Below are 20,849 nucleotides of genomic sequence, written 5' to 3'. Positions count from 1 at the left end.
CACCCCAAATTCACCATCAGATCACATAGCATGTCCATGGCTACAGCCTGCACCAAAAAAATCACGCACCCACTTTTGTTGGGGCTGCAATGGTGCAAAAAGGCGGTTACAAAGCATGGATCCACAGGAATTCTCAGGATTTTTGCATTGGGTTACCCCAAATTCACTATCAGATCACATGTCTGTGGCCACAGCATGAAGCACAAAAATGATACATCCACTGTTTCATTCAGAATGTTTTTTCCCTTGTTTTCTTCCTCTAAAAACGATGTGCGTGTTATGGTCAGGTGCGTGTTATAGAGCGAAAAATACGGTAAATCAAGGAGGATTGATTTGAATAGTTTCCTCATCCCCTTCCTCTTGCCCTTTGGACCTGTTTGTTTGTGGACGCTTCCACTGTAGGACTGTCAGCATCTGTAGATGGCGTGGAGGTTGACTCATTTCCTTAAGTGTCTTCAGTATTGCCATGCAGCTGGCCAGCATGCCCTGTGATGTCAGACTCCTCCTCCTCCTATCATTCCTAGCAAGCTGTCTGGGCCTGGGTGGGAGCTATGCATTGTTCTGCAGATGGGCACATGCTGTTGTCTGAAAAAGGATCTCTTCATAGCTTTCCTCTTCTTTGCAGCTTCCCTTCGTATTGGAATATCTCTGTCTTGATAGTGAATGGGTGCATCAGCCTAATGAAGGCTATGTCAGTGCCTTTAGAGAAGTCATGACAAGGAGTCAGGCCATTGGTCCATCTAGCTTAGAACAGTGCACATCAAGTGGCAGCAGTTTTCCATGATTTCAGAAAAGAACACTCTTCCCCAGACCTCCCTGGAGAGGGCCTCCTGCATGCAGAAGTATGTCCTCTACCACTGAGTCTTCCTCAAAAGGATAGCAAAGGGAACTGGGAAGTATGTATGTATCTGTTTTGTTAAGCTGAGACACTTTTCTCTGCAGACATTAGTCCTTTCCAGGAGTGCTTTTCCATGTGATCCACATTGCAGAAAGTTGAAATGAGGGCCAAGTGTGCTCATCCCACTGTTGCCACCTGCCACGAGCTGAATGGCGATTGTTTGCAGTGTGGAGCCTGCTTCAGTTGAGCATTTTAGCTGGTTTCCCAGAGTACTTAAATCTATACAAGTAGACCGGGTTTCTCACTGCAGATGGGAGTGGGGAGGGAAAGCATGCCCATCTCCATATTCTCATGCTCAAGGTGCTATTTGTGTGGAGAAACAAACGCCTAAAAAGTGCTATGGTTAAAATTAGATCATCATCACTTAGATTCATAGGACCACCTCATGTCTCCATTCAGCTTCACAAAAATGTTAGGTGAGATAATTGTCCCCATTGTACAGAAGAGGATTGGAGCTAAGAGATGAAAACTCCCATTTTTTACTTTAAGTCTGACTCTCTTTATCTACTGTTCCATGTTAAAAGGTAAAGGTAAAGGTACCCCTGCCCGTACGGGCCAGTCTTGACAGACTCTGGGGTTGTGCGCCCATCTCACTTAAGAGGCCAGGGGCCAGCGCTGTCCGGAGACACTTCCGGGTCACGTGGCCAGCGTGACATCGCTGCTCTGGCGAGCCAGAGCCGCACACGGAAACACCGTTTACCTTCCTGCTGGTAAGCGGTCCCTATTTATCTAATTGCACCCGGAGGTGCTTTCGAACTGCTAGGTGGGCAGGCGCTGGGACCGAGCAGCGGGAGCGCACCCCGCCGCAGGGATTCGAACCGCCGACCTTTCAATCGGCAAGTCCTAGGCGCTGAGGCTTTAACCCACAGCGCCACCTGCGTCCCTGTTCCATGTTAGCTCACTGAAAATCAGAAGATGGCAACTTTTGAGAAGTGTTATGGTATACTGTTAGTTGCTGTGGGATACCTGGTTCAAATGCTCTGTCTCTCCCACCACACCTGTGAATTCATTTGGTAGTTGTGGGCCAACCATTATTTTTTTGGCCTCTACCCACACCTCAATTCCTTTTTTCTGCAATGGGAGGATAATATTGGGTATCTTGCAATGTTGCAAGGGTTACTAAGGAAATGTTTGAGAAGACATATTAATATTTGCTATGAATACTTGTGTTGTTGTTAGGACTAACATCTTCTTAGAAAAGGCTTAACCAGCAGTGAGTGGCAAAGGCCTCAGAAATGTTTGTTATCTTTTTAAAATAAAAAATCATAGGGACAAGAATAAAAGTTGTTTGGCCCTTCTTTTGTTTGTTTTTCTCTGAGGATTCCCTTCACTGGGGCAGAAACTGAAACCAAAAAAGGATATTTTTTCCTGTTTGTTAGTTTGAAAAGACAGGTGCAAATGCACTAACTACCATAGTATGTTAACCACATTAGTTTCCGCAGGAAAGTGTTTGACTTGTGTGCAGCTTGTATGTTCACACCAGTAGCATTATAGGGCTGTTGTTTCTTTCTGTCTTTCCTCTGAATTTAAGAAGAAAAATAGTGCCTATCACTTTTTGCAAAGGAATGCGGGGGGGAGGGGGAGAGAGCAGTCTACTCAACTATTTATTTTCAAGATAAAGGTAAATCAACCTCCATCATACTCCTGAGCCATCTTTCAAATCAAGATTATACCCACAAGAGAAAGATCAGTTCCCGCGGAAAAGCAATGTTAAACTGCTAGTACTCTCGTAAGAAGCATGGACTTTCACCAGCAGTTACTAGGGTTTACCTGTGAGTAAAGCGTGCTGGTGAACAATGTATGTATCTGCGTAAGCATACACTTTAAATGTAATTGCTCTGTGGGGTTTTTTTTAAAAAAGAAGAGAATGAGATTTATAAGTTGAATAACATTCACCAAGTCCTTCAGTTTGGATACATGTGAAGCCAGTTGTGCCATAAAACTTGTCATTTGAAGGACTAGGGCAAAACTCCATCTAACAATCACCCGCCAAATTGGTGGGTTCCATGCAAATACTGTTTGTGGTTTTTTAAAAAAACCCCATGGTCTATTGTATCTAGACTCCCCTGTGCTGAAATAATGGGCTGCGTGCCCTCTTGTGGCAGGATAGAAAATGACTTTGAAATCAAACCACCTGAGGTTCACTGTTCTCTCCTTAAGAGATATGTTCTGTCTCTCTTGCAGGAGAGCAAACCTTTTTTTAAGAGACTGGTGTGCAGTGGTCTGTTAGGGCAGACCTTGTTGGCAGTCGCTGCCTAGATGCTCATGCCCAGTTGCAATATGCATGCTGCTTATCTCTCTAAATGCGGTGGGGTGAACATGCCTAGTCAGTTTGTAAGGATGGGCTGTAGTTCAGTGGTCAGGTCCCAGGTTAACTCCCCAGTATTTCTGTGTGTGGCTAGCAAGGAGAACCACTGTCAGTGCTGAGCTAGATGAACCACTGATCTCCTATGTTCTTCTTTGGGGTCCCCTCCTCCAAGCAAATGCTTTTATATTTTCTGACTTCTGGGGTAGGGAAAGGCACTGAATTTGCAGTGGGGGGGGGGGGGGAAAGGTGTGCTGCCAGGATTTATCAATGGATGTGCTTTGTGTGCATTTGTAGAGTAAGGGGGAAGGGAGTTGCATTGTGAAGAGTTTGTCGCATTGTGATTAGAGTTGTTTACTGAAAGGTGTGTCTTGAGCACACACTTAGATAATACATTTCCATTAGCCACATTTTCGTCCTTCTTTCCTAGATGTAGAGGAATTTGTGCTGATGGCATACATAGTGTGCCCTTGCTACGTCTGCATACTCTGATTTAGTGCTGGGGCTCCCCCTGAAGCTGACTGTCCTTTTTTTTTTAAAAAAAGTACTTTTTTGTACTAGAGAGCCCATTTGTTTCTCTGCTGTCACTCAGTCTCCTCCACTGCTTTGCTGCTGCTGCTGCTCCTGCCCTGCATACATCTATTGAACATTCCAGGGTTATATAATTCTCTCTCAGTAATCTTGATCTCATTCTTGATCTCACGATACAATCTTTAGTAAGTGATTCACACAGCCCACTGCCCCCAATTCACAAGTTTGTGCTAAAAGTTTTAAATTGGTCATGTATGGACCTTGTGCTTCACTCTGAGCACTAATAAAGAACCTATATGTAACAATTTTGCCAGGTGTTCGGTATGCTTCAAATTGATCAGTCAAGACTATTCTCCTTATGGGCATTGTCATCAAGCTGAAAACTATTAAATACCTCTCACTTGCCACATGAAAGAAAACAGTACTGTCTAAAGTCTTTCATCATTCTTTTCGGCTCCACTTGCAATGCAGTAAAACTCAAACCCATAGTTGTTGTTTGGATTTCCTGCCCAGTTTTCTGCAACAGTTCCATCAATTTCCAACTTTTCCAGGAGGCCTTAGCTGGATTTAAAATAAAAATTAAAAAATGGCCTTACTGGTTTATTTTCAGATTTTATTTTCACACCATGTAATCTGTGCTGCTGCTGCTGCTGCTGCTGCTGCTGACGTTGTAAAAGAAGCCTAGAGGGGGCTGAAGTGTGGAACAAATAGACTTTAGCAGTGTGCAGCTCTCTGCTACAAATTATTTTAAAATGGGTGGTGCCTTGTGTTTCTTTTCTCTGCTGGTGTTTTCGAGAAATGCTTCCCTCCATTGGCAAGTTAGAAGGATGGATGTGTGGTCTTATTCAAGAGGTGACTCAGATCACATGTTGAGTTCTTTATATCAAAGATTTATTACTGCCCATTCCTCATCAAGCAATACCTGCCACTGGGTCAGTGATACCTCTAGCTTTGCTTTCTCCAACTCTGATAGGCAACTCTGTATGTGCAGGAAAGCAAGTAGAGCAACAGTTTCCCTCTAGCACTTCAACAGCAGGGATGGGAAACATGTGGCCCTCCAGTCATTAATTGGACTACAATTCCAACCATTCCTGACCATTGGCCATACTAGCTTGGGCTGATGGGAGTTGGAGTCAAACAACATTTGGACTAACTCTGATGGAGGGGAAGTGGTCCCAGGTTCTCTCATGACACATCTATTACAGAGGATGCAGAATCCGGAGAAGCCTAGGCTGAACATTGCTACCCGATGTATTCATTTACAACTTGTAGGTTTGTTTATTTTGGCAGACCTTCAGCGAGGAGTGAGTGAGGTAGCACTGGGGTGATTTGGAGGAAGGGGTAGTTTGGGTGGTGTTCCAGTGTGGTGGGCTGTGCTTGTTTACTTTTCATACTCTGCTTCTGGCTCAGTAATGGGAAGTATGCTTGAGCAGAGTTTATTGATTCATTTGATGCAACACTAAAACAGGTGCTTTCATTGTTTTCCTGTCTTGCTTAGAAGCCTCCATCTCACTGGTGATGCAAATGGACTCATGCTTGCACCTTGACATTGCTCTTGCGTTTCCACAGTGATGGAGCTTTGAGTCAGGCTAAACTTGTGAGAGCTGGCATTGAATGTTAAAACCATAGGAAACACACCCACTTGAATGAGTGGTAAGAAAGCCCTAACAGCATTTTGACTGTGTTTGCCTTTAGCTAACCTCTCCCTCTCCCTCCAGTCTTCATTTCTGCTCTCCTTTCATAACCCTTCATTTGCCACCTTAAAACCAAATTAAGTTATTTGGAGTGGTGGCTAGTGCCCATTGCAACTGGTAGGGTGGGAGGCAGGGAAACCAGCAACAGGCGGACAAGCAACTACTTCTAGTTTTGACCCCATCCTCCTTCCTGCTGGGTTGTACAAGGACAAAATTAAGACTGAATGTGGCCTGGACTGCATTATGCTGGTCCTTTGCCAACATAATTTGAAACCAGTGCCATTGCACTGATATGTGACTTAAAGTGTGAAGCTTTGCCTCTTGGCAGTTAGCAACACTTCACAAAGTCATCAAACCTAGATATACAGCTTTTGCTGATAATGAAATGTTTCCATAGTACCTATTTCAACATGATACAATGTAGAGTAGGTTATTGATGGGGCTTTTGAAACTGCTTCCTCTCATGAATCTAAGGTGAACGGATGTCAAAATCCTAGTTTAACCTCTGAAATGTTGTCTGGTTTGGAACAATGGGATTCAGCATAGGTTCTAGATGAGTTTCTGTTGCTTCAGGAGTTGTGCTTGTGATTCTCTTTGAGTCTTTAGTCTCTTCCAGATGACCTCCTTATTGAGCATTCATCCTAATTAGTTTGCAGGGAGATAAGATGACATTGGCCATTTAATGAGCATTTGTTCTGATTTGTTTGCAGAGAGGTTAAATGATATTTCAAAGCAAGTATTATCCCACACTTTCCAGTGGGTCTGTTGCCCAAGAGCTCCCAATCAACTGTAATTGCATAACCTGATTTTGCCTGGCATCTGATCTAACCTCTCTGAAAAGAGCTACAATCTAGAAGCGTCCTTAATCGTTTCAAGGGCTGCTTACCTTCCTTGCAAGCAAGAAAATATGATGAATGTATTTCACAGGCAATAAGCATGGTGGCCAGCCAGATGGGCAGGGAATGAATGAATGAATGAATGAATGGTGCATGTGGTATCATTTGTTTTATGTATTGGAGAGTTGAGAAATGAACTGAAAATCTACCAGGCATTGAAACAACTTGGGGAAGCAAAAGTACTAAAGCATAAAAAGTGTGCTAGCATTTTAAAGGATACGACTTCCCCCAAAGACTCCTGGGAACTGTAGTTTGAGGGTAGTGAGGATGGGTAATTTCAGGATTCTTCGGAGGAAGTAAGGTGCTTCGTGTGGTTTAAATGTATGGTGTATATGCAGCTAGAAAACAATGGCAGTTGTGTAACTGTGAGCAGAAACTAATAGACATGGTACAAAATGGGGAAAGGAGATGAGGAGGGAAAAGGCAAAGAAGCAGATGCAGGTCACCAATTCTTTATAGTTATACAAGTATTTCACAGCCAGATGGATTGGCCACTGACAGAGTTGGCTATCCTGTCTCACATCCCCCTGTACTGCAGACATGTGGAATAAGACTCTAAAGATTTGGGCTTCTGAGTCACATGAATGGGAATGTTGGCCAGTCTTCTCCATTGTAGCAGATGACTAAACATGGTGTATATTTACCCCACATAGAAATCCATGAGAGGATTAATGTTCAGTGAATTATTGGCAGGCTGAAAATTGGATTTGCCACTGGCTTCATTTTTTACCATTTGCACTGATATTTCTGTCACTGTATAAAGACACTTTGCATTGTTTGGATACATTTGATTTCTGAGAAAATTAAAGTGGAACCTGAATTTTCAGTTCAGACTGCGCTTGAGCTCTTACCTTACTGTTATCTGCTGTTGGGGAATTATGTTTTAGTTTTCCCTGAATGAGCACTGCTGCTGTCAGGAGAGAGAAAGCAATTATCACAATTTGGGATTGGCTGCAGAACCTGTGAGGAAGTTAACTCGCCTTTTGTAATCTGGTAGAATGAGAAGTCAGTGTTCATAGAAGGTACCTGGATGTCAAATATTGCTGGTGTGTTAGCCATAAAGGCGAAAGGGCTGGCTCACATAACGAAAGTGCATTTATGGTACAGTGTGTGGGTAGAACATTGGCACATGCAAACACTCTGCCTGTGGCTACTGTTGTGTCTCTTTTGACCCAGTGGCACAGGCAAATGTTTCTATGATTTCCCCACTCCCCAGTGTGAGAAACTAGAAGAGATTCAGCAGAATATCCCCCCCTCCAGCCAATTTCAGCTGCTCACTCCTGTTTACTTGTCTTTTGGCTCATGCAAGGTTGCTGGCAACTGTTCCGTTACGCATAGGAGGAAGATCTCTGATAGAGCTTCTCTGTTGCTGGAAGGGGGCAAGAGACGAAAGCTGATATAGGAGAAAGAACTGAATGTAACAGGACCAGGGAGGAGGGATGAAGAAGCTGGCAAGTGTTGTTGTTTCCTTTGGGGAGGAGGATATAGGGGATTATCTCAGTGTGGAAAGAGAATGGGAGAGGATGGGTAGCAATACTTTGGGATGCATATGGGGATGGAAAGGCGAAAGTACAAAAGAAAAGCCTTTCCCGCTGGATCCAAAAAGCCACAATACCTTCAGAGCAAATGTCTGCACTTGGCTTCGGGAAAGATGAATGATGGAACTCATTGCCACTGTGGCAAAGAATATAGCAATTTGCAAAGATGGATTAGAAATTAGTAGAAAGTTATGTCAATAATTGTGTGCAGACTCTTCCTACATCTACCACCATTTTGAGACTAGAAGGCCTCAGACATTTTCAGCCAACTGGGCCTTGGGCTAGCAGGTTTGAAAGCCCCAGATGTGGAAAACATAGGATTTCCTCAGTGAAAGTAATATTTGCACAGCAAATTTATTGCATGTGAATTGGGGAATGCACAACAGCATGTTGTATCTCTTTAGTAGCATCCATGGCTTCTGCATCCCACCTGTGACCTAGGACAGCTTCTCCAGCCCAATGCCCTGCATATGTTTTAATAAGAACATACGAAGAGCCTGCTGGATCAGGCAGGCCCATGGCTCATCTGTCCCAGCATCCTCTTCTCACAGTGGGCACCCACAGGCCTGTAGGAAACCGACAAGCAGGCCCCAAGCACAAGAACTCTCTCCCCTCCTGCCGTTTCCAGCAACTAGTGTTCAGAAGCCTGACGAGGCTAAAGAGCCATTGATACCCTTATCCTCCATGAAGCTGTCTAATCCTCTTTTAAAACCATCCAAATTGGTGGCCATCACTGCCCCCCGTGGGAGCAAGCTCCCTAGTTTAATTATGTGCTACAGGAAAAAGTGATTACTTTTAGATGTCTTGAATTGTCCGACATTCAGCTTCACTGGATTTCAACTGCAGACATGCTGCCTGTGGCTGATGGGAGTTCTACGTCAAAACATCTGGAGGGTGCTGGGTTGGGGAAGGCTGACACAGAAGTAATATCAGCACATTGCTTTTCCTGAAGGCAGCCCTGTTTAGGGAAGCTTTTAATGTTTGATGCATTACTGTATTTTAATATTTTGTTGGAAGCCGCCCAGAGTGGCTGGGGAAGCCCAGCCAGATGGGTGGGGTATAAATAATTTTTTTACCGTATTTTTTGCCCTATAGGACGCACCTTTTCCCCTCCAAAAATGAAGGGGAAATGTGTGTGCATCCTATGGGGCGAATGCAGGCTTTCGCTGAAGCCTGGAGAACGAGAGGGGTCGGTGCGCACTGACCCCTCTCGCTCTCCAGGCTTCAGGAAGCTCTCTGCAAGCCTTAAGAGCTCCGCGGGAGTTCCCGTCGGGCTCCCAAGGCTTGCGGATAGCAGCCTGCATCCCGAAGCCTGGGGCGCGCTGCACAGCGCGCCCCGGGCTTCGGGCAGATATTGGGCAGCCCCACAAGCTCGGGGGACAGTGGGCAGGCGGAGCGCTGCCATCTCACTGTTCCCCGACCTGGTTTTGATTCCCCGATCTGGTTTGGGGGGGGAAATAAAGGGAAATTTTTTCCCCTTTATTTCCCCCCAAAAAAACTAGGCGCGCCGTATGGGCCGGTGCGCCCTATGGGGCGAAAAATATGGTAATTATTATTATTATTATTATTCCTTTTAACACACAGGCAATCACTGCTTCTCACCGAAGGAGATGGAGCTGCAACAAATGGTCTTAAAATAAATTAGTTGTTTGTTTGTTTTGCAATTTAATCTTTGCTTTGTTGAGGCCTCCAGTCCAGACTTGATAAGAATCTTCCCCCACTTACCCCAAAACAACCCTAAACTGGCAGCCCACATTTTTCCTCAATGATTGTACAGGGTTATAAAGAATATCCATGCATTCTATTGTATATAAACATTGTGACAAGTTTGTTTCGATGGGTGTGCATGTTCTTGTGCAATGTTCACACATCTATCTATCATCTGTCAAAAGTACTTCTATACTGCAGTTTATTTTTTTTTTATTATTATTATTATTATTATTATTATTGAAAAACAACAACATTGGTTTACAAATAAACACACACAAACACACAAAAAGCCACATAATTTTAAAAAGCAACAGCAGATGGTATACACTGCCATAAATGGTTTTTCCGTGTGTGAAATGGCTCAAGGGGTTAATACTCCTGCACCTACCCAGTTTAATTTTCTATTATGAGCTCATAATTTTTGTGAAGCCCTTTCCGTGTGTTAGAAGGTTTGAAGGTCAGTCACTACTTGTTAGCTTGTTTTAATGCAGGGGCCAGTTCTAAACCCCCAGGCCTTAGGCTAGGCAGCGCTCCACAAAGACCCAGCGCAGGGGCAAACCAGATGGGAACGGCCTGTCCAACCTGAACACTCAGGCCACTGTCTTTCCCTCTAGCTGCTCCACATTTTTCGCCAATAAAAAGGAAGTGACTCGCATTTACGAATGAGGAACGCAGTGGCTCCCATGCTTCACTTAATTTCAGTCACTAATTTCACAATTAATAGAGAAGGAAAAGAATTCCAGCACTCTTTCAAAAAACCCCTAATAGTTCTGAGGAATAGTCATACGTTGTCTGAAACACAGGAGGGAGGGGACAGCCTCCTCTTGCCTTCCCCAAATGGTGCCCTGGGGTTGGGGGTGTTTATGAAGCAGCCCAGTGGTGAGGATTTACTGGGTGCTGACTGTCACACCTTTTGTGTAATTTGCCTTTAAATCGGGTCTCACCTCAGCTTTACTGCCTGTTTACTGCGACAGTAGAGTTCAGTGCAGGGACGCGGGTGGCACTGTGGGTAAAACCTCAGTGCCTAGGACTTGCTGATCGCAAGGTCGGCAGTTTGAATCCCCGCGGTGGGGTGAGCTCCCGTCGTTCGGTCCCAGCTCCTGCCCACCTAGCAGTTCGAAAGCACCCCTAAGTGCAAGTAGATAAATAGGTACCGCTTTATAGCGGGAAGGTAAACGGCGTTTCCGTGTGCTGTGCTGGTGCTGGCTCGCCAGATGCCGCTTCGTCACGCTGGCCACGTGACCTGGAAGTGTCTCCGGACAGCGCTGGCTCCCGGCCTCTTAAGCGAGATGGGTGCGCAACCCCAGAGTCGGACACGACTGGCCCGTACGGGCAGGGGTACCTTTACCTTTACCTTTTTAGAGTTCAGTGCATGCCAAAATGTACTACCCTAATGTACTCTCCCTAATTTCAGATTCCCAATGCTTGATAAAACTATTTGGGTTCTGCAGCATTTTCCATAGTGCTATGCAATCCATTTGTAAGTAAAGTATTGTCCCATACCTGGCTTCTCCCTTAATGAACATAGCACTCAGCTGTTAATGAAGGAAAGTGAAGCTTGTATTTTGAGTATGCCTGCCAGTTCAAGTTTGGGCCAGGATCACTAAATATGTAATCCTATACACACTTAACTAGGAGTAAGTTTCATGGAATTTAATGGGGCTTTCCTCTGAGTAGATATGCATAAGCTTGAACTGTAATTTATTCATATATTGATGTGAAAGCAGTTGATGAAATTCAGATAGTATAGCAGTCATGACTTGGTGAATTTCACAACATCCATTTGGATTAATTTTGGGTTACACGCCTTATGTTGACTTTCACTTACTTGTTGAGGCTGGGTTGCTGAGAATCCCAAACATTTATTGTGCTTCAGGGTTTGGAAGACAATAGATGGAGAAGTTATAGTTTGTACCAGCTCTTCATATGCCTGGCTACTGTTAAGGAACAAATGGTGTAAAAAGGGTTCACTGTGCTGTCCTAGTTATCTCTCAGCTAAAGTTGCTGGTGTGTGATGTCAAGAAAGCAATTTCTTGTCCCGTGACTCATGTGATCTCTACTTTTGGGGACTTTATATCTTTACAGGAGCAGAAAGATTCAGATCCGGAACATTCCCCCTCATTTACAGTGGGAGGTAAGTGTACAGAAGGTTTTATTATTTCCTGCTACCTCCTTTCCCATAAGAAAATAAGTATATTTTCTTACTTGTTTACGGCATTTAACCAGGCCACCCAGTAACATGGTTTTCTGGGCAGCTGACAACATCTAATAAAAAAATAATACAATATTAAAACCACAATATCATAAAAAAGAAATTGCAGCATAAACATTTCCAGCAGAGAGAGAGAGAGAAATGTAGTTTTCCCACAAGTATAAAAATACACAGCATATAATGCAGTGGTTCAAAATGCTAAGATCATGGGTTTTTAAAGGCTTACGACGTATTTGTGCTAAAGTTATCCAGGGTGTTGCAGCAAGTGTCCTCCAGAGAATGAAATCGTCATTGGCTGCCACTTCTCCATTGACTAGACGTTCTTCAGCTAAATTGGGATTTAGGGTCCAGGTGGCCTTCCTGATGTGGTAGGAGTCACAACTCCCCACTACCGCCAGCTAGCATGGCCAGTAGACAAGGGCCATGGGAGATGTAGTCCATCTGCATCTGAAGGACCATAGATTCCCCATCCCTGGTGTGTGGAGAGTGGTGTTGACAGAGAAGCACGCTGAAGCGCCCAAAGGGAGTTTAATGACCTCTGTCTTGCAGGTGGTCTCTGTAGTCCCTTACAGCTTTTTAAAATCAGCCACCTGATTTTTCTTCTCAAAACTGAATAAAACTGGGGACTGGCCTGCAGTGCCTATTATGAACATACAGTCCCACCTGATGTTCCCCCCTTAGGACTTAATTATCTCATTCAGTTTTTTAACATTCATTTCATTACAATTATTTCTATCCTGGCTTTCAGGATAAGAATCCTTCCAAAGCAGCTGAGAGGAAACATTAAATTGCATTTAAAAATGAAACAAAAGAGGAAACAGTACTGAGATAGTAAAGCAAATCAGGATCCTTCCCACAGGGCAGTTGGTGGTAAAAAGGTGTTTTGTGTGTGTGTTCCAGCTGTAGCAGATGCTGAGGTGGTTTTTGTCTGCCACCTCCTCCATAGAGGTTAAAACAGGCCCCAAGATAGATCACTTGCCACCCTTTCTCTTCATGGGAAATCTTAGTTTCACACTACAGTGGTACCTCGGGTTAAGAACTTAATTCATTCCGGAGGTCCGTTCTTAACCTGAAACTGTTCTTAACCTGAAGTACCACTTTAGCTAATGGGGCCTGCTGCTGCTGCTGCTGCACTGCTGTGCTGTGCGATTTCTCTTCTCATCCTGAAGCAAAGTTCTTAACCCGAGGTAATATTTCTGGGTTAGCAAAGTCTGTAACCTGAAGTGTATGTAACCTGAGGTACCACTGTATATTTGAAGCCTACATACACACACAAAACCCCAACAACCACACCCCTATAGGATATGTGGCCTGCTGCTATGGAAAGAGGAACATGTGATCAGGGACCTCGCTTTGCATTGGAAACCCATTCCCTTTCCAGATATCCAGCATATTTGTACCTTTGTGATTTTCATTGCTTTTTTTTTTACTGATTTGCTTGTTGCTTGGTTTTTTAAAAAAATAATCTTTACATCATTTTTATTTTTTTGATGTTGGCTGCCCTGGCCTCTCAGTGGAAAGGTGGGATCCAAATGTTTTAATAAATAAATGCAACAGGAGAAATCGGGGGGTGGGGAATGTTTATCACATAGCAAGGACAGCTTAAACGACCTCTTGTGGTGGCCACATCCTAACAAAAGAATCCAGTGGAAGTTAGAACAGTGTGATCCAAATAGTAAGCAATGTGCATTGTCCATGTTTTGGGAAATGAAATACAGACAGTGGCACCAGGTACAGGGAGCTTCAGCCCCCCCAATGTTTTTTGGCAGGGAGCAGTGCCTCCCCCAATATTGAGGGCACCGCCCTGTGACTGCCAGGTGCCCTCCGTGCGCCCCAGGAGCTGGGCTGCAGCTGTGATGAGTGAAGCAAAGATCGTCATGTGACACGTCACGTGACCGCGCCCCATCAGTGTGGGAGGCAAGTTGGTGCCCCTGAATAAGAACAGCCTATATCAACAAGGTAGAACATCTGGGCCTAGACCAAAAATTGCGAGCCTCATCTGGGGCTTTATCTGCTCTGTTGACACCCTGCATTGGGAAAGCCTGACTCTGGATCCTTCACTACAGCACACATGATGAGGCAGTGTGATGTGAAAGCCTAGGGTTCATTAGTCTCAAGGGTTATAGAAAGATTTTTACAGAATGCATCTTTTTGTGTGAGAAAAAGCATTTGGGGTACAGGAACTTTTGCTGAAGGGGCCTCTTATGCTGATCCTGTCAGTCATAAGGCATAAGCTTGCTTGTTACACCCTGGGTGCAGAGCATCAGGAATGACTACATGGCGTTAGTTGTTTTTCTTAGTCATCCTCATTCCCACAAGGACGATGACAAGGCTCTGATTAGAAGGCCCCCTTGCTGCTTCAGTACAAAAGTTCACATGACTCACTGGCAGTAAGTCAGGTGGTTGAATTCCTGGTTTCAGGTGTTGGATGAACAGGACAGCTTAAATTTTTACTTCTGGGAAGGGTGCTTCCTGACAATCTGTGCCTGTGGCTCTTTAGGAGGGAAGAGTCACACTTTAATGCTTCCTGGAGGTTTACTGCTATGGCTGTTAGCCAAGGTGACTAGGATGCATCTTTGTAGAGCCATATTTTTGCAGTGCACAAAGAGGACCTCTTGTGCCCAATCTCATGCCCTGAAGCAAGACCTCCCATGTCTGAATTCGCCCCTATGCACAACATGTTGCAGTTAGGCCCTCAGTGAGTTATGCTTATGCCAGACTTCCCTGTTGGAGAGGAAATAATTTTAGAATAACCTGCCTGGCTGACGTTTTAAAAAGCAAGTTGTTGGTTTAGTTACTAAGTCTCTGAGGCAGTCCCACTCTCCTCTTCGTGCTGCAGCTGAAGTGGAGAACCTGTGGCTCTCCAGATGTTGCAGGATTACAACCCCATCGCCCCTGATCATTGGCCATGCTGGCTGGGCCTGATGGGAGTTGGAGTCTGACAACCTGCAAAGGACCAGAGGTTCCCCACCCCTGTGCTACCAAATATATGTTAGAGCCAATGACTGATCCAGTTCTGATCCTTGGTTAATTTATTGGCCCAGCTGTGACTGATTATTGAGAGAAATCTAGGTCTTTTTGTTAGGTTCTGCCTCAGAAAGCCATTTCATGCTTGCAACTGCACCAAATCCCTTTAAACAAATGTTGGGAATAGTTCTAGCCTACAAAGGTAAAGGCAAATTATTCAGACATTATTACGGCTCTGAAATCCTTGATGAAACAATTGTCTCTTCCCATAGGCTTGGAGCCTAAGAGACATGCATTGATCACTGGTTTGTTATGGTGAGAATGTTCTGAGACAAAATTTGTGCCTCATTCATCCAGACTATTTTCCCCTCACGTAGTACATCCTGGTTTCTCTTTCAGGTACTAGATGGTCTTTTAGCTCAGCATGGGACAGTAGAGAATGTGGAACAAGGTAAGGAAATGTCTTGCTACTCTCACTCTTGCCATTGGTTTTTATTCAGGCATCTTGAGCCTTTCATATAGCTTTAAGTGCTTATATATAAATGATTCATTTCACGGGGACTGTTGTACTTATTAAACATCTGCTTCATAGTACTCTGGAGTAATGTGCGTCCTTACTGTCTCCCGTGCAATAAAATACAGGGACGTATATTAATAGGGTATAAATATGTAACATGTATAAGAAAAATTGTCTTGAAGCACACCCTAAACATAGAATTATTCTGGACTTCAGGGTAATCACTGAATAAAAGCTTATCCAATAGCCACTTCACAAGTTGGTTTTGACACACAGGCGTATTGGCACAGGAGAAACACAGTCATGTGTGAAGTGTCTAGCTGTTGGGAGAACGCTTATTGAGCCTGTGTGATTGACACCAGATTCAAAGCAAACGTACATCCACTTTCTTATCCCCAAATCCTCTGAAGGAGAGTCTTGCTGGATGCAAGAGTACTGATTTATCTGACTGATTTTTAAATCAGTTGTGTTATTCTTTCAGGGAGCCTGAGATACTAAAACACTTGCTTGCTTGCTTGCTTGCTTCTGCAACAGTGGCAGATCAAATAAACTATTAGGCCTCTTCCTTCAATCTGCAGGGTTCTGACACTCTCAGCATTAAAAACTTCAGGCCAGAAGTCAGAATCTGCGGATGACCACACACCAAAGACGTTACAAAGACTGATAGTTTCACATTATGACAGCCAAGTGATTTCCACATTCCTGGCCTTTCCCCCTTTGCTGTCTAGACCACTTAACCACACACAGCTGAGCACATATGTGTATCTGAGAGGATGCAAGAGAATTGCTATCTTATTAGTTCTGGAGCATATAGATTAGTCTAGATATAGGGAAAATAGAAGGCATACCCACCCCACAATATACCATGTGCTTGTTTGTATTTGTTGGAACTTGGGCAGTAGTAGTGCACTGTATTCGTGTGTGATATTGAGAATGATCTGCATTTCCTTGGCTTACCTAATATTCATAGTGTCATTCTGTTGAAATATGAAGAAAACTCAGTTGGGGTTCATACATTGGCCTGGAGGCAGGTTTTCAGCATAAAACCAGAAGCACTGGATATAGAAACAAACCAGAATGAACATGTTCTCCGTGTTATGTTATTATGCCTGATGTGTTTCAGAATTAGAAAATTCCTTCATTGGGAGCAACTTACATTTCTTACGGACAATTTGCAAAGATAAACCTCTGTAGCTTTCTCCTTTCTTGGTTTCTACTGATTCTAATTCTGAAAAAACACTTTGAGCATAATGAAACATTTTGTTGTTTTTAGAACCTGTTCTCTCTGGGGTTTTCAAGACTTTCAGTATAAACCCCTATGAGATTTTTTTAGATTTAAAAACTATGCAGTAAATTAGGTTAGTTGTCTAGTCACAGCTTGCTTCTGTCTTTTCATTCAGCAAATTCTACCCTGACAGACACAATATCCTGTAAAAGAAATGATCGCCATCATGCTAATCTTTCAAGAGAATTAATCTATGAATGTAACCAACAGTCATGCTAAGTGCTTATCAAAGTCATCTCATTAAGCGGATAGCTGATAGAGGGACATGCTGGAGGAACAGGTTCACAGGATTATTTTAACCCATGACAGCTTTTTGTCATTATGTGCATAGAAAGTCACAGGCTAAATTCATCCTGGATATGGTTTTTCATGGTGCTGTGAGCTAACTGAAATGTGGGATAGTGATGGGGTGCCAAAAGCCAAATCCAGGCCAAATTCAGCGGATGGCACTGCATCTCCAAATCAGCCTATCATAGACTGGAGTGACGTTCTGAGTCTCCAACACAGCTGCTGTGGACTGAGGTGACCATGTGAGTTTCTTAGGACGCAAGTTTCTCAATATGAAGTCCTAGAAAACATTTTGTATGACAATGAATACGGGGGATGGGGTGGAGAGAAACTCAATAAATTAATATGATTCAAAACAGAAGCTCCTCTTGTGATATTCTCCCACATGGTAACCCAAACATTTGTTTCTCTCCACTCCCCTTCAGTTAATACAGAATCAGAGACAGCAGTTGTCAACGTTACATATGCAACAAAAGAAGAAGCGAAAGTGTAAGTGGCAGTTCTAAGTGTAATTTTTACTCTTTCTTATCTTTCTGCTCTGTTTTTTCTCCTGGCAATGTTCTCCGAATTTTCTTCCTTTATTCGCTACAACAAAACTAGTGTGTGGTGCATTGTGGCCTAGCTACCACTGTACCAGAAACATCCATCTATCTACCTATCTGTGCTATTTGAGTGCTAACCAATGAACGGTTTCTCTGAGGGCCAAGCAGAATAGCTACTGAGAAATGGGAGCACCCTGTTTGACCGGCATGGGGAAGCTGTGGCCCTACCAGATGTTGCTGGGTTTTAGCTTTGATCAACCCTATCCAACCTGACTCTTGGTCAGGAAGATGGAAGTTGTGGTCCAGCAACATCAGAAGGAACACAAAGTTCACATCCCTTATGTATGAAATGCCAAATACTTCCAGCAAATGAAAAAGGGGACAATGGATTCAACATTGCTTTGACCAGTGGAATTTTATTCTAAGGACAGGACAGGCAAGCACCACCTTTGTGCCCGTAGAAAAACAGAATTAGGGTTCCTTTATTTAGTGCACTTAGCTGCAGATAGTAAACAATATCCACAAAATGCAAAATAATATGGCCCCATTTCAGCTAACATTAGTTGTAATTTAAGGTTGCAATCCTAAACTCACATACTAGTGAGTGAATCCTATTGCACTTAACAAATTAGGTTGGACTTCTTAGTAAGCATAGTTAGGTCTATGCTGTTGGCCACAATTTTTAACTCTCAATGCTTTCAGTTGAAGTTAATAGCAATTAATATTAGCTAATTTGGCATTGGTCTTTTTTTAACCTTTTAGGGATTGCTAATCATTTTTGGCATGAATGTGTTTTTCACAAAATATGGACAGTTATATTCTCAAGAGTAGACTTCTAATTTTCACAGTTTAGCCTTTTCAGTTGAGTTTTCTGTTTCACAATCCATTGAATAATAATTCACAGGAATCACTTGCAAGAGCCACAAAACAGAGCTGGGCAGAAGGTAGATAAGGATCTACTGATAACTTCCTAGGTGATTTGAAGTAGATTAACAAGGAATTTTGACTCCCAGTTGTTCACCAATAGTAACAGCATCTAAAAACTCCCTCACCCCAAATGAGGTATCTTCAACCTTTTTAGACTGGGGACCCAAAAATGTATTTGGAAACCCATTTTTTAATCTTCTACCATATAATAAATGGCCGTAGTGCTCCTGTTGTGACCCACCAGTTGAAGACCAGCACACTCAAATCATACTACTGAGATGAAGGAATTTTTTTGGGGGGTGGGGCTGAGAAAATACAAAGAACTGAACCAGGGAATGATGTTGGATTTTTCTTTAGGGTTAGTTTATTGTCAGGGAGGGAAAAAAATCCCCTTTTTTCTGTTTCAGAGCAATTGAGAAGCTTAGTGGTCACCAGTTTGAGAACCATTCCTTCAAGATTTCCTACATCCCAGACGACGAGGTGAGCTCCCCTCAGCCCCCTCAGAGATCCCGGCGTGGGGGCCACTCTTCCAGGGAGCAGGGCCCCTCCCCTGGGGGCTCCTCGCAGCCCAAACAGCTCGATTTCCCACTACGGATCCTGGTCCCCACGCAATTTGTTGGTGCGATCATAGGAAAGGAGGGCTTGACCATAAAGAACCTTACTAAGCAAACCCAGTCCAAGTAAGTACCACAAATGGTTTAATTTCCTTCCACAGGGGCTCTGTCTGTAGCCTTTATGTCCCTAGTTTGTGATTTTTTAAAAGACCAAATGCAGAGCAATGGGCTCTGGTGTGCATTGTGTAGCAAAAGCTTTGTCTCTTGCAGCAAATTTTAATCGCGTTCTGATGTGTTTTGTATACCTATGTGGAAGTTGTGGCTTGATAGGTATTACAGCCCTGCAACTGTGATGGTTAAATTGTCCTTTTCAGACTCACCCTGTGTTTGCAGAAATTCTGGATAGTTTCACTAACCTGTTTTGTTATGTACTGTCACCCAAAGCCCCTTTACCCAGAGTTTGTTGTTGCTGCTGCTTCTGCTTCTGCTGCTGTTGTTGCTGCTGCTGCTGCTGCTGTTATACTACCAGCAGCCTATAGCTGGTTGCTGCTATTCAGCACCAAATATCTTCTGCATAACTGGGGTGCAAGGGGTGTTTATAATATTTTAATCATTTTGTCATCAAATTGCTACTGTAATTCTTTTCTGTAAGCTCCTCCATCTCTTCCTGGAATAGTTTAATAACTGTACTCTAATCTTAATCATGTCATCTGCGATTTAGCCAGAAAAACATGTTGTGTGAAACAACATTATGCTTAGGAGATCATCAAAACCATCAAAAAGTTCAAGTATTTATAAGAAGATATATATGATCCTACAACTAAGAGAGACCTTCATTTTGCATTAGGAAGCTTGCTATTCCTGTGAAAGCATTATCTGAGCTAGTCAAAGTAAAAAAGATGAGGGAGCCCTCTCATCTCCTTTAGAGAGGAGCAAGAATTCCTTTGACTATATTATTTGATGCTTGGTATTCTTAAGAGTGCAATAGTTTTTTCAAGGAAGTTTTACATTGGATGTAAAATGCTATATATGTTACATTACAGTGTATGATCTGGGTTTTATTGAAGCTGAAACCCATTCCTTAGGTGTAAAGACCTTGGAGAAGGAAAGCCATGTAGCACTTTGAACTGGAATAATTAATATAATAATAATAATAATAATAATAATAATAATAATAATAATAATAATAATAATAATAATTTATACCCCGCCCTCCCCAGTCAAGACCAGGCTTAGGGCGGCTAACACCAGGTATAAAAACAATGGATTAAAATACAACTTAAAAACAAGATTAAACTACAACATTAAAATGCAGCCTCATTTCAGTAGAAACTCAAATCAAAAACTTTTTTGGGGATGAAAACATCAAATCTTCACCAAGGCCAACTATCCAGACTGGTCCTACGCAGGCCAGAAAAAAAGTACCCTTGTGTAGAGTACACTTCGTCTTGTAATTCAAACTTCAAATCATTTCCCTTGGTCTTCATTTTTCTCGAAAGATTATTCTCCAAGTGACACGTTAAGCTAAAGATTAGTGTCCGTTTTTCTATATCAAAGCTTGTTTTGGCGAGACACTAAGCATAAACCTGTGTGAGGTAGAAAGGGCAGGAGTCTGCCTGTCCTGATCACAGTTTGAACTTGTTCTGCCTCTGGCTCCAGCAGAAGTAACTGCACTTCTTGTTTGCGTAGGGTGTGTGTGCGTAACATCCCATGCATGCAAACTACATGATGGTGATCCTGGAAATTACTGCATGGTTTAGGCTTACGGTCATTGAGCGTTACGCATTTTTTGTCTTGTGCAAATACTGCATCAAGTGTATGACCACCTGATGGACCTAGAAGTGGGACGTGCATGCCTGATGAATGGGTGTGATCCCATCCAGTCTACTCTGCTACATACCTGGGTTCTCCTCCAAACTAGTTCCACATTTGTCATTTTTAGTCAGCAGCGTTAAGCTACTACAATACTTTTCTTTTGCCACACT

General features: G+C 43.2%; 1 protein-coding gene across 2 annotated transcripts in view; it reads left to right on the top strand.

Moving 5' to 3' along the window:
- IGF2BP2 (insulin like growth factor 2 mRNA binding protein 2) overlaps nt 1-20,849 on the top strand; it is a 63,279-nt gene that overhangs the window by 25,629 nt on the left and 16,801 nt on the right. For both annotated transcript variants that reach the window (XM_083741856.1, XM_083741857.1), the window contains exons 3-6: nt 11,658-11,706; nt 15,151-15,202; nt 17,267-17,330; nt 18,718-18,990. In XM_083741856.1, the coding sequence (XP_083597982.1) occupies nt 11,658-11,706; nt 15,151-15,202; nt 17,267-17,330; nt 18,718-18,990 (438 nt within the window). The remainder of the gene's footprint in view (nt 1-11,657; nt 11,707-15,150; nt 15,203-17,266; nt 17,331-18,717; nt 18,991-20,849) is intronic.

Source organism: Podarcis gaigeae (assembly GCF_964106915.1).
Source record: "Podarcis gaigeae genome assembly, chromosome: 5".
In the NCBI taxonomy this organism is placed as follows: Eukaryota; Metazoa; Chordata; class Lepidosauria; order Squamata; family Lacertidae; genus Podarcis; species Podarcis gaigeae.
This window is presented reverse-complemented; position numbering and strand designations above follow the sequence as displayed.